The 14,183-nt window shown below is 41.9% G+C and overlaps 1 protein-coding gene across 12 annotated transcripts in view; it reads left to right on the top strand.

The window, feature by feature from the left end:
* Positions 1 to 14,183, top strand: part of nrxn1a (neurexin 1a) — a 189,157-nt gene that overhangs the window by 151,078 nt on the left and 23,896 nt on the right. For all 12 annotated transcript variants that reach the window (XM_066664960.1, XM_066664959.1, XM_066664955.1 and 9 more), the window contains one exon: positions 10,744 to 10,915. In XM_066664960.1, coding sequence (XP_066521057.1) covers positions 10,744 to 10,915 — 172 coding nt within the window. The remainder of the gene's footprint in view (positions 1 to 10,743; positions 10,916 to 14,183) is intronic.

The raw sequence follows: 14,183 nt of genomic DNA, 5'->3' as shown, positions 1-14,183 counted from the left end.
CACCACCGTGCCGCCCTATAATTGTATATATTGAACTTTAATAAATCCAGTTAAACAGGACTAATTAAGCGATGTTTTAACGAATTTGGTCACTGTTAATTTGTAGAAACCATACAAAAGACATTGAAATGAAACGAGGGTCAGTGAAGAGTCCACTGGACTCAAATGAACTAACAGTGTGTTACTCAGGTAGACTGTATGATATTTCTTTACTGATTTGATCGAACAAGTCAAAGGCACATTCATTACAAACTTTCAAATTCAGTGTGATGTAACTTCTTCCTCTGCCGACTCCATGAATTTCTAATTAATTTAAAGACTAATAAGGCTATGACCAGAACTAATAGAACGCCGCCTCTTTGACTTTGTATTCCCATCTGTTAAGAATGCATTATCTGTTCATTTGGAAGAATGTATTGGTATCCCGTTTCCCACTGTGCTCATGTTCAGACGCACGCAGGGCAGATAGATGTTTCAGCCAGAAGCTACTTCTCGGCGCTCCGCTCCAGCGGCCGGTTCCTGTGCCCTATGTAAATGCTCAAGGCAGCTCCATGCCGTGTGCGTGAGTTATTGATTGATTAAATAACAGCAGGCCAGTGTGTTGGTGTGATGTAAGTGTTGTTCTGAAGACAGCGGCAGTTCTTCTATCTCTTCGTAGGAGCACTAAGTTTCTCTGACCCCATTTGGTCTCTTGACTTGTTCAACTGTTGGCTTTGAAATGCAAGCAGAAGAAGGAGGAAAAACATTAATGCCTTTGGAAACACATCCAAATTTTGAGAATGAACATTCCATACAGGTTTTATGTAACACTGAGATATGTAAGAGTTTATATAATGTAAGTTGCTGTGATTATTACTTTTTCCCCCTGATTGGTTCAGAGTTTAATTCCACAAGCAATCCATTGTAAACAGCTATCATATTTAAATAGGCAGTTGTGCACTAACCATAGTATATAATTAAGAGTTTAAAATACTGTAGGCTAATGGATATTTTTATAAGGGTTGGGGTGGCAACTGCTAACCTGCCATAAAGGCATTTGTTAAATGAATCACCAAAGCGTAGGAGGGGAAATTAACCATACCTGCATCATTAAGAGGCCTCGCATTATTATTGACATCACCACAAACAGCCAGTGTCATTTTTTACTGTAATTAACTGAAAAATACTCTCCCCTCCCTTCTCATTAATTGTGTTTAGACAAAGGCGAGATTAAGGCTGTCAGTATTGACATTTATGGCAGGGCTTGGCGGTAATGTCACTGGATGCTTTGATAAACCTCTCTGAAGGCACCGAGGATATCGTTATCCAGTGAGCGGCTCTCTGAAAGTGAATTAACCTAGGATCATTGACCATGTTAACGAGGGGGCCCTGATGTCCTGATTTTTCAAATAGACAGTGTCACCCCATGTGCAGCCATGTGCATGACCCTAAACGCTTGTGATTGAGTTAATTTAATCTCATCATATCACCATCACTGGGGCATTATCATTAGTCATCCTTCACTTCCAATCATTTATCCCTTTGCTCTTGGTCTCTGAGAGAGAGAGAGAGAGAGTGAGAGAGAGATGGAAAAGGGTGTTGTAATGAAATAAATAAAAGCATATGGAAGATGACAGGTATGAAACCATTGACCAAGAATAGCAATGATACAAAAGTAGCAAAACAGTCATGAGAAAATAAACAGCGTGATAGAAGTCGAGGGGCTCGTAAAACTGACAGCAATGTGCTGATATCAGAAGCAAGGAGAAGCAAACACACACATAAATGCGTACACGTATACACACAACCACACACAGCCACACACACACACACACACACTCTTGTCACATATCCTGGGGTTGACAGTGAGGGTAATGGTCTATTAAGTGCAGCTATCCTGCCAAGCCCAGTCCAGCCAGACGCTCTGACCCATAGCCAAAAGCCCCATGGTCTCTGAGCTCCTCTCTGATGGCAGTGCCACAGCACTGGACTGCGCCAAAAGCCACAAGATAGGAGGGGGACTGAGGGAGATTTAAGATGCATAAAGAGAAGGAAAACTAATGTGATTATTCTTGGGGTGCTGCCAGGTAGTGTAGTCCACAGCCTTTAATGCCATACATGAATCGGTGTGCTCATAATGAACTCATAAGTCCACCTTAAGACTGATGGCACTAGCTAAGCAGGGGGTAAGAGAGTGGGGCTCAGTAATGCTGAGAAACAATAAGCAAGAGTAAGAAAAATAACAAGAACCACAGAGGGCTGGGGGATTTAAGACACACGTGGAGAAGGAGAACCAATGTGATTATCATTGGGGTGCATCCAGATACCATCCACATCCTTTAACGCAGAGTAGGGTGAGGGTATGTGTGTCTAATTGACATCAGTCCACCTTAAAATTGATAGCACTGAAAAACTAGCACAGCAGGTGGATAGGCAGTGCTTTTAAATCTTGTTAGGGGCCAAATAAGAAACAGAAGCAGAAAGGTGACCAAAAATACAATGGTTCGGAGCTGTTTTGTCCTGACCATTTGGGCTTTAACACCAGTTTTTAAGGAAATTCTAGGTAATATTTAGAAAAATCGGCATTTAAAGTTCAGAACTCCCAAATGGCGGGTGGCACGGTGGTGCAGCAGGTAGGTGTCGCAGTCACACAGCTCCCGCTCCGGGTGACTGTCTGTGAGGGGTTGGTGTGTTCTCCCTGTGTCCGCATGGTTTCCTCCGGGTGCTCCTCCCACAGTCCAAAAACACACGTTGGCGACTCAAAAGTGTCCTTAGGTGTGAGTGAATGTGTGTGTGTTGCCCTGTGAAGGACTGGCACCCCTCCAGGGTGTATTCCCGCCTTGCGCCCAATGATTCCAGGTAGGCTCTGGACCCACCGCCACCCTGAACTGGATAAGGGTTACAGATAATGAATAAATGAATGAACTCCCAAATGGCCCATAATTATCATAGGTAGGAAATATGCTAAAAACTACGACCTGAAAATGATAGTGACATGAACGAAAGGTCTCAGTTCAAAAGTTTGCATCCCCCTTGATGAAATACACTCTAACATCATGAATGTCAATCTTTTGCCTTTAGCAATCCTTCCAAACTCTTTGGGTGTCCTCTGAGCAGCTTCCATAACCTCTCAGGTGTAATTTTAGCCTCTCCGTGCAGTAAATTTTCTCCAATTCTATCAGATTGATGGGCTGTCTTCTTTCTTCAAATCTGTCCATTGGATTTTCTCACGTCTAGAGACTGGGAAGGCTGGGGCAAAATTTCACCAGTCTTTTTAAATCATGCCTTTACTTTAGCCACATTTTACTGTAGGAATGCTGTTTGTTTTCCTGACCACACATATCTCTGTGAATATATGTTTTTATGTGTCCATATTTCTGGATTATGACTTTAATGTTTGCTAGTGTTATTCCAAAAAAGACATCTTTTTACATCCCTCACCAAATGCTTAAGTCTGTTCCTGAAAACCTACGTACCTGCAAACTTCAACACAATATCAAACACACCACATGCCGTTCCTCGAGTATTAAGTTCTGGCTTTGATTATAAAACTTCAGACATGTCACTTTAAATATTCAAGTCAAATACTTGGGGATGTGAATTTGGAGTTTGCTGTTAAAGATGAATGGTGGCTTAGATTGAGCTGTACTATCATTTGAGGCATCACACAGTGTTTTCAGAGGAAAAGTGCCTTTAAATGAGTATGTGATGTTATTTTGATGATGAAAGGTTTTTAAATGTGTAATATCCACATTAAGCCTATCGTCGCTGTCCAATCAACTTTACAAAAGAAGGAAAATACTTTCTTACATTTCAATGGAAGTCTGTGTAAAAAGATTTTATTCCAAGTCATTTGGGAGCATTTCTATTGGTCCATTCATTATGAACTCTTTACACGGTGCACGCTTTGATTGGAGTCAATATTCAACAAAGGTGATAGTTTGCATACAGCACCAGTTATACACTATGTTTCCATACGTTTATGCACATTTCTTCTAAGAAGTGATTTCTGGAACTTACAGAATGGGGCACTAGCCAAACATGGACCTCCGTTCACAGTGGTCAGTTTTGATGAGGGAGATGTGATTCAGAACTAATCCTCCATCATCAGAACCTGACCTTATTAATACTACTTCTTACTATCTTATGCAGTCAGTTCCCCACAGCAGTGTTCCGATATCTAGTGTATATCACCTCCTCAGATAAGTAGAAGCTGTTCCTGCAGCAACGTATACCTTTATTACCCAACAAATAAGTAGAGTGACAGGGGCGGCCATGAAGCAAGAATGCACAAACAGCCCTAATAAATAAGTCAGGTGTTGGTTTAAGTGCTTCTCGTGAAAAAGCTCAGCGTTTGCGGTATTGTGCTGCTGCTGCTGCTGCTGCTGGAAATCTCACTTGAAGGCAAACAAAAGGTGAAATAAGCCCACTCTCTTCCTGCTTTGTGATGGAAATGTCATTGTGTACTGTGTTATTTAACAAGTTGTCAGATTAGAGGTAAAGCATCAACCTGATCTCGCTATTGAAGCCTAATGACAGGTTGAGTAGGATAATGGTAAAAATAGCAGGCTGCGCTAGCACTTTTTCCAAGCCATCCGTGGATTTGTGGCAGAGACTAATATGAAAGTGCTTTGTCTTGGCAAGATTTCATCTCCATTCAGGCTGCCGCTTCTCCTCTACAGAGAGCACGGGCTGAGCACGGCAGGGAGAGACAATGAGAACACGTCTGGGTGGGTTCCGGAGACGCTGTCTGTGGAGCAAATGTGGTTTTGGGGGTCGAGAGGAACTAGGGCAGAGAGCTATTCTCAGAAGGCTTGAAACAGAAACCTTACTCTGCCAAAAAGATTCATGGTCTCGCCAGATCTGGCCTTAACCCGAAGGGAGAGGAGGTTTTTATTTATTTATTTATTTATTTTTGTATGTGTGAGTGGGTGCTGTGGACCATTTTTGCTTGACATAGCAGAACTTCCACACACACACACACACTGTGTGTTTTTCTCACATACCGCAAAACCTGCAGAGCACATACATTATGGCACATGCATTATGGAGTGTGTCAGATATGAATGTGTTATTCTAATATCAACCACTATTTATTTATGAAAGCGTGTATTGCTTGTCTTTGTGTTTGGGCCAATTAAGCGCATCCCCTAGGCATTAGCCTGAGTGTTGTAGAGAGGCTCTTTATGTAAAATGGCTGAGGTTTCACAGTTGCACGCTGGCTCATTTGGGCTGAATGCCACCATGTTTCAGCAGGTCTGCTGCAGCACACACACACACACACACACACACTGTCACATTCCAGTAGCTACAGCCTGCACCTTCCCTAAATGAGACACATCATTAGTGGCTCTAGAACCAACACCATAACAGCCCTTCAGGTTATGGCAGCTATGTGTGTGTATGTGCATGTGCACATCTTCCCTAGGCATCACTCTCATCAATCAGCAATCACTGCACTCCAGATGCAGAGAACATGCTTGTTAAGTCAAATGTTATCCCTTAATAACAATCACAATAAGTGTTAGTGTAATAGTGGTGTCGTCACGGCAATAATGCAGAACTACTAGCTCCGCAGCAATGATACACTCATCCCAATTATAATCATAAATGTGCCATTCAGCCCCTCGAATAATGATACAATGGTTGCTGCAGTTTTTTTCACAGGCGGCCATGTTATCGTCCTCGTTTTTCACCCAGCCCTTTCAATTTTTTTAATCTCTGTATTTTCATGTTGAGAACAATTGGCTCATTTTGTTCTTGGCAAGAGAAGATTGTGGCTGCTGCCGTTCGGTTGAAACCCTCTCTGTCAATCAGGGCGGCACTGTGGTTGTCGCCTAATTGCCTACAAGAAAAGAGAAAACTCTGGAGGCTGCAGTGCTATAACAACCTCCATGACATCCAGTGAGAATCCATTGTGTTAGTTCTTTATATTTAGCACTGCAGTGGAGGGCTGATGTGGAGTGTGCGCGTGGCTGAGGGAGTGAAGACCAGGAGCCACTGAGACGGATCCATGTTAAGATTCTAATTTTGTTATTTACTTGAAGGGCCTTTTACAGGACTCCATATAGTGAAGAACATCTCCCAAAACATTTTTTTGTTTGCTTGTTTCATGGTAATCTGGGCTTGGTGTCATGGCTCATTTAATGTCTCTGTCGTTACTTGCGTTTTTTGCCCTCGAGGCAATAATGCTGCTTTTTTGTGGCATGTCAGTTAATCTGGGACATTATCACACATGGGACAAAATGTAGGACAGACATTCATTACCGGGATGGTTCATGTTCCTCTTAAACTATGGCCTCCTACTAGTTTGCTGTGATTAAACCCACTTTGAAGTCAAATGTGGTAAAAATCATTGGCCCCGCGTACTCTCTGCTTCTCTGCTGTTATGGTCCAGGGACTTTATTTGATCATTCTCTTGTAAAGCCAAGGTGGCGTGAGAGGCAGTGAACCAGGGCTGGATTGTGTGGTTGACTAACGCTTGCTGGACATTGCATGGTTAATTCAATTCCTCAGTGTCACACTCATTTAGAGTCTTTCTCTCTTCTACACATGTTAAAAACAGGCCAGAAAGGTCCTTTGAAATAATAATAACAAAGGATATAGGTCTTCACATCTGGAATTTGAATCCAGTCACATGTATAATAATCTGTAACATAAATAGTCAATTAAAGGTGATGTTTACAATTTTAATCAGGATACACTTTTTATACATTGCTGATGTTTCCTCAACATTTGCTGGCCCTTTGAAACAGGTCTGATGTGTTTATGAAGCCCTTGTGTCAGTAAACTACACATCTCAGCCTGGTATGCTAGGCTTAAGGTGCTCTAAAATGAGGGGACTGCTAACTGCATTAAAGTAAACACAGACCGAAAGTGATACAAAACAACTCCATTTACAAATTAGTTTTTGTGGTCATTCAAACAATAAATAAAAAAGTTAAATTTCAGCCATGTACAAACAGCAGTGGATTTTATCCTAAATCAAACTGTTTCACCTTAAATGATCCAGAGCTTCTGAATGGAAACAAACCAGAGAGCACAGCAGTTGCCTTTAACTACCAGTAATTACACAATCCAGAACAGGTAACAGGATCTACCCAGTAAACATTTAGCCTTTGATTCAACGTTGAAATAACGTAATGACTGCCGTCTATTCAACGTTCTCTTAAGGTTGAAAATGAAAGTTGAAAAGTCGTCCAAACACAGACATTGAAAAGACGACTATTAGACGTATTTTGGACGTCCATTGACGTTATTAATTGTTCCCGAAATAAATTACTTGTATAAAACGCATTTTGGACGTCCACTGACGTTATCGATTGGTCACCACTTAACTAACTTATTAAGATGGATTTTGGACGTCCATTGATGTTTAAAATATGTCCTTGATGGACAGACTACTTTTAGACCTATTTTGAACATCCAGGGACGTTCCTTGTTTACTGGGTAAGGACTAAGTTTGGAATTTTGCATGAGATGCATTTTAAGTACCTTCACTGAAAGCTTCTTTATGGAACCAAAAGTGTTATTTGTATCACTTTACAGGGTTTCTAATAGAGATAATTGGTATATTATAAATAATAGTGCCCAAAAGTGTTTCTTCTCTGGAATTGCACTTTGTTCCCCCCCCTCCCCCCCCCCTAATTTTTTCTGTACACTCTACCTCGATTTGAGGCCATGTGGTGTGGCATTGGGCCCTATTGCCAGCATCGGGCTGAGGTCATCTCCCCGGCAGGGCAGTCTGGAATAGAGGGTGAAAGAGAGGTCAGTCTCTCATTTATAGACGGGCGTGGCATGTCACAACTCATCACAGTGCAGCTTCTCTCCAACCTCACTTCACTTCACAGTCCCCCAAAAAAAGGGAAAACGATGGGCAGGGAACCAGAAATTGGCCAAGGGAGAAAGGTTGTTAGAGGGTGAAGCACAGACATGGTCTCTTTGTTCCTGGTCATAGGCAGAGAGTATGGCTAACAGGTATTGTCTGTCTTCATTATGGAGTCTGAGAAGCTACAGGAACATCTCGCTTTGGCTCAGCTTGAGCACACCTCTCCCCTGGCTGAGAGCGGACGAGGACCCGGCCAAGGACAGGCAGACCGGCCGATTCTCCTGGGGGAGGGTAATGAAGTACGGTGTCAGGCTTGGCTCTTCCTGTAGAAAAGGTGTGAATGAGTAGTATTCGCACAGGGATTTCCTCTCATCACCTTCACTCACATCTCATTTGATTATTTACACATGCCACAGATGGTTTTTGCACTCATCGTCAGTTACAAAGTATCACACGTAAGCAGGCACATTTAATGCATGGCTACATTCGGATTGCCTGTATGCTTGTTTGTTTTACTAAATCATATTTACTTTCCCTGTTCTTCCCTGGTGCTACACATTCTCCTTTGAGCGATGCCATAGAAGAATCATTCTGCTTTACTCTGGAACCCCTTTTGAAAATGAGATGTGTGAGTGTATAGAACTACAAATGTATTTTAAGGGCCTCTTTTAGAACCTTTATATTATGCTTCTTTACTTTCACACTTCATTTCCAGATAATGTTTCCTAAAAGTCCTTCAGGCGTCCAAATATCCTAAGGTCTTTTATCTGTGCACAAAGCTAAGTTGGAATATTTAAGTGTGGTGCCATATGTATGAAGCTGTCCTTCATATTGTGTGAACAGTTAATGATCATAGAACCAATAGAAATGCTTTTTTTCTATAAAGTTGCTATTTTGGAGATTGAAGTGTATTTTCAGTGACGATATGCTGAATGTCTAGGGTTTTACGGCCACTACACCACAGGTTTTATGAGTTTCTTTAGGCTTATATAGAGGTATGAATACTGACATATATACGCTGCAGCTGTCTAAGCATTATCTGGGTTAAATTATAGCAAAATCAATTTTAAAAAAAAAAGCAGATTTTAGAACTGATTTTTGCAGGAATAAACTTTTATAAAGGTTTCTGTAGATTTTTATCAGCTGTCATTAAAGGTGTATGTCCATTAGAGGTGAATGCTGCCTGTCAGTAAACTTTAACAGTGTGTGGAATGACTTACATCTGTCATGAATTTGTGAGATGAGCTTGGGACTTGTACGCACAATTAGCAGTGGTGTTTTAGTGTAGGTGAGGATAATTATCCGTAGTTAAAACAATAGCTGTTTCGCTGATGGCATGGAGCCTGACTGGTATATTTTATGCACTCACTTGGAAGTGTGTGTGTGTATGTGTGTGTGTGCTATCTATGTGGGCTCTGAGTGGGGTCAGATAAAAATGCTTTCTGCCACTTTATTTATGAAAACAAACAGCGGCCAATGCGCATGCAAATAAAGCAATTATTTGAAGAGGCTAGCTCTCTCTCTCTCTCTCTCTCACTGTGTGTGTGTGTGTGTGTGTGTGTGTGAACATGTTTGTGCATGTTCGTATCTCTCCTAAGGTGTGATAGTTGTGGGGGATTATGTAGTGCTTGAAGCGAAGTAATTAGAAGCATGCGTTTTATATATATATATATTTTGTGTCTCTCTACCCCTCCACACACACAAACACACACGCCCCCCCCACACACACACACACACGCCCCGCCCCCCCCCCCACACACACACACACACGCCCCCCCCCCCCCCCCCCCCCCCCCACACACACACACACACACGCCCCCCACACACACACATTGTTGAAACATGTGATTGAGATGAATTCCACCTGCTGCGTTGTATCACTGTTTAACAAAACAATAATTAATGTTGGAGGCCATCTAGTGGCGTGAGTGTGTATGGCACTGCAATATCCGTCAGCGCTGCCATTTCACTTCAGCAGAAAATGCACAGACGAGAATAAACACAAAGAAAATGGCAACCTGAAAACGAGGATGCAGATTAAATGCACGTGAATGAACATGCCATTGTGTTTTTCCGTGTGATCACAAAGCCTCAGGTGCATTGAACACTCGATTAAGACTCGATTTTTTTTTATTAAATGTATATAGAGTAGTTTACCTTATTAATGATGTTTTATATATGGCTTGTGAGAATGTGTTAATGTGTTAAACACTCTCCTGAATGCTGTTGATCGACAGGATCAAGCTCAGCCAAGCAGAAAATAAAGAAACAGTTTCTTCACCTGCGTCCTCTGACATTTTAGCTCATTAACTCCTGTCATACAGCTTATTAAACATTGTAGATTTTCTTTTACTGCTTCATCTACAGTGTTTTCTTAAATAATGCGTAATGTTTATTAACAATCCTTGTCTAACCTGCATCATTTGTTATAATGGCATATGTAATGGCGCACCTAAATAATGTATCATACACCAAATGGATATATTTCCAAAAGTATTGATGGAAATGCATCTTAATTTCCCAGTTGCTGTGTATTACTTTCATGTAATAGCCTCATTAAAATATAAACGATAGATATTAACTTATAAAATATGAATGCTAAGTGGAAGTCAGCCTGTTTGATGCATTGCGTGGTCACAAACATAAGCAGGCCTATGAAATATAGCCTTGTTTGAGCAGCAGAGAATAAATTCACACTCTGAGCTGTTCCTGCTGTGATGAAGTGGAGCTGTTTGTGGGAAAAGAACACTTCTCTCATATAAAAGGTTCCTAATGTACATCAGTGGGTTTAAATGTTTTGGCCGTTTTTGTACAACCCTCTCACACACTCTCCCTCTCTCTTCTCTCTCTCTCTCTCTCTCCCTCTCTCTTCTCTCTCTCTCTCTCTCTCTCTCTCTCTCTCTCTGTCTCTTTCTGTTTCTCTCCTCTTTCTGCAGGAAAAAGGCAATATCAAAGTGGTGTTCAATGTGGGCACCGATGATATAAATATTGAAGAGACCTCAAAGTTTGTAAATGATGGAAAGTACCACATAGTTCGCTTTACACGGAGTGGCGGTAATGCCACTTTGCAGGTGGACGATCTGCCAGTCATAGAGCGATACCCCACAGGTAAGGACCCCTCCTCCTGTATACGTACCTCACGTAGACATGCACAATAGCAGTAATAATAAAGGCCGACAGAGCTCTGGAGCAGAGTTTCAATCACGGGGTTACAGCCAAAATGCCTTTTGTCTGTGATTGTGCTTTGGCTCTGTTCTAAAAAGGTAACCCTGCTATCCTTTTCAAATGTCAGGAGTGATGATGGCTCGGGAGGGTTTATAAGGCTGGAAATGTCAAAGAACGGGTTATCCAATTCAACAGCCTCGCAGCTGCCTGAAAAAGCCCTGACAAAAGCTTGACTAGAGATCAGAGATGAGGAATAATCCTATTGCTCTCGTTTGTCAATCACAATGAAAGAGGGAGCTATTTGTTTTCACTCGCAGTTTACGGCAAACACTTTCCTACTTCCATTATAAAGATTATTGTTTGAGGCTCATCCTCAATTATTCCTGTCTTTCCTGAGGCACCAGAAAGAGGGGAGGTTTGACACAATATGGTAAATGTTCTGTGTTTGCACTCACACTCTGGACCAGAGCGGAGAAACGTCTGTTTACTAAGAGTGTCCCTTTGTGTGGTGTTGCTCTGGTGCACTTTTGTGTTATTTTACTCTGGTGCAGTCACATGGTAAACTACTATTAATAATAACTAATATCATTGCTGTAGTGTAGTGTTACGTTACTTTAGCTTCATATTAAATTGCTCTGTTAAGACACTTTTCACTTTTAAGAAGCACAGAAAACGTGACCTGCAAAACTAATTAAAGACAGCTTTATCCCAAATTTTAATCCACGGAGCTTATCTCGAAATCAAAACCGTCAGCGTTTCATATCCTACGGTAACTTCTTTGAATGCGGCCCCAGAGATAAATCACACACTCATTATATCTGCATTTTGTGCATTAGTCAGGGGTTCCACTGAAAGCCATCCTGAGATTCAGTGTTGTCCATATGAAAGGAACCTAACAGGATTACTCTAATCCTCGGTCGGACATTTTGTGTTTGCAGCAGCTCAGGCGCGCTAACCAAAGGAGTTTTCTCATGTTTACATCATCCGGCGTGTACTAGAGCAGGTTTGCTATTGTTAAGTCCTGAACTTTTCTGTCACTGCCACAAAAATGCAGACGGTACAATGCACAAAGAGGATGGGAGAAGGAGGTGGAGGAGGAGAACAGAAATAAAGAGAGAAAAAGAGGATTTTATTTTTATTTCCCCTAGATATTTTATTATTCATTATAAATAAACTAAAGAAATGCCCCGAGCAGTTGTCATTCAGAGCAGAATGCGATCAGAGCGGCTGTTGTGGATCTGTTCGGATGTGACGTCTCTCTCCTCTCGGTTAAATGAATCTGTTCTAACGCGACGGTCCTTCCTTCATGGCACAGCTCCATTTGTGTCGGCGGATCTGGAAAAGGAAAATTAGCCTCATGAATCAGTGTCTGAATGCTAATTAACGCAGCGTCAGAGACAGCATGAGCAAAACTTTCTTCAAGCAGAAGAGGGGGTAAAAAAGAAGCCATGTGACTATTCCAATTCATCAGAACTTGATTGACTCCGCTTTAGAGAAAGAGGATGAACCCAAACCAAATTTGAATTAAGAGCAAGAAAGATAATGGCAGCTTTTCCCCCCTTCAATCAGCTATTAGTTGTTCCTGGGTTCACTATTAGTTTTTATCTGACGCAGCGTGTGTGTGCTCTCATTTATTCCGCACATTTATCGTTTATTTGAAGCCGGAGGGAATAATTGATTGGCCCTCTCGCCCCTTGTGTCTATTGATAGCTTTGTATTGTTCTGTAAGGGGCCTCGGCAGACGGAGACATTTGCTGACCGCCTGCTTACCGTTCAGTTCAATAGCCTTGCCACACCTTCTATATTCATTCACCAAAATAAATGACGACCCATATAACATCTAGATTGCGCTATCAATCATGTCCCACCTTTTGCTGATTCTGTCCTTTTGGGAAAGTAATAGCCAAACATAAACTTTTCCAATAGCTTCAGGGGAAGAGGCCAGTGTGTTATGCCCACGGAAACTACCCCATCATACAAGTCACATTAAATGCAAGCTAATTAACATGTGGCCATTAAATATCTCACCTGATATCTCGCCCTTATTTAAGTTTAAGCGCGTGTGTCTGTTTTATTAGCTGACTAAAGTGGAACATGAAAGATCATAAAGAAAAAAAGCTAGAGAGCTACCTCAGCATTCATTATGAACAAGCCCCAGGGCTAACTCCCTCATCAAAACACAGCATGGCCCCAGTGGGGGCTTGTGTGTGTGTGTGCTTTTGTGACCATTCATAGCACGGACATAGCCAGGGGGAGTGAGCCATGGCTACCAATCAACCTGATATGCCATGAAATGCCCTGAAGACTGCTGAGCAGTGTTTTGTATTTTCAGTACAAGTTCAGAATTGTATTGTCAGTAAAAGTTAGGAGATCCATTGCCTGTGGACAGTGACATGCTTGGTCACAAAATTAATCTGTCCACATCTGCCCTCACGAGTGTCCTTTCAGAATATCACACTGTTATTACCATATGACTGTTACTGACAGTACCATTGTGTAGAGGAAAGAGTTGTAGATTTGATCTAGCTGTGCTCTTCTCACAGAGACATTCACTGCTCAGCAGCTGTTCAGAGGTTTGACAGGCCTCTGGAAATATCTGCAACACTCCAGTTCAACCTTATGAATACACGTTAGAGTTCAGAGTTGTTCAATGTCTAATTTAAACTAGGCAATTTGGAGAGGATCATTCGGTTGATTACTTTCAGTGATAATCAGTATCCAGTAATCGAGCTATAATAACGGGTTTCTGATTCCTGATTCTCGTGTACAGAGACAGGGACTTGCTGGCGTCTTTGGAGCATGTTTCTGCCGTCCCATGACACTCTGTCTACCAGAACCTGTTTCTCACGTCTCATTCTCACTCTTCTTCTCCTGCTCCCAGAGAACGAGCCAAGCCTGGCTCCTGACTGTGGGTGGGCGTCACACTTAAGTCACGTCTCTAACGTGCTATTCAGCCACGTCTAAGCAGCAAGTCATGCTTCACATTTGAGCGACAGATATAGAATTCCGAGCGCTGTGTCCAGAAAGGAACACTGACATGCTTTTATTGGAGAATATAAGGTTTAACTTCAATTGCACAGCCATGAGTCGTATGAATCACGCTGCATTTCGGTACTCCGTTGCTGTGAGGGAGTATTGAAAACCAAATATATGTGTGTGGGAACTGAACGGCTGGCGTATTCTTGACCTCTAGACGCTTCGGCGTCTCCCC

This window comes from Hoplias malabaricus, chromosome 3, assembly GCF_029633855.1.
Source record: "Hoplias malabaricus isolate fHopMal1 chromosome 3, fHopMal1.hap1, whole genome shotgun sequence".
Lineage (NCBI taxonomy): Eukaryota > Metazoa > Chordata > Actinopteri > Characiformes > Erythrinidae > Hoplias > Hoplias malabaricus.
Note: the sequence above shows the minus strand (reverse complement) of the source record. Positions and strands in the feature narration are given on the sequence as shown.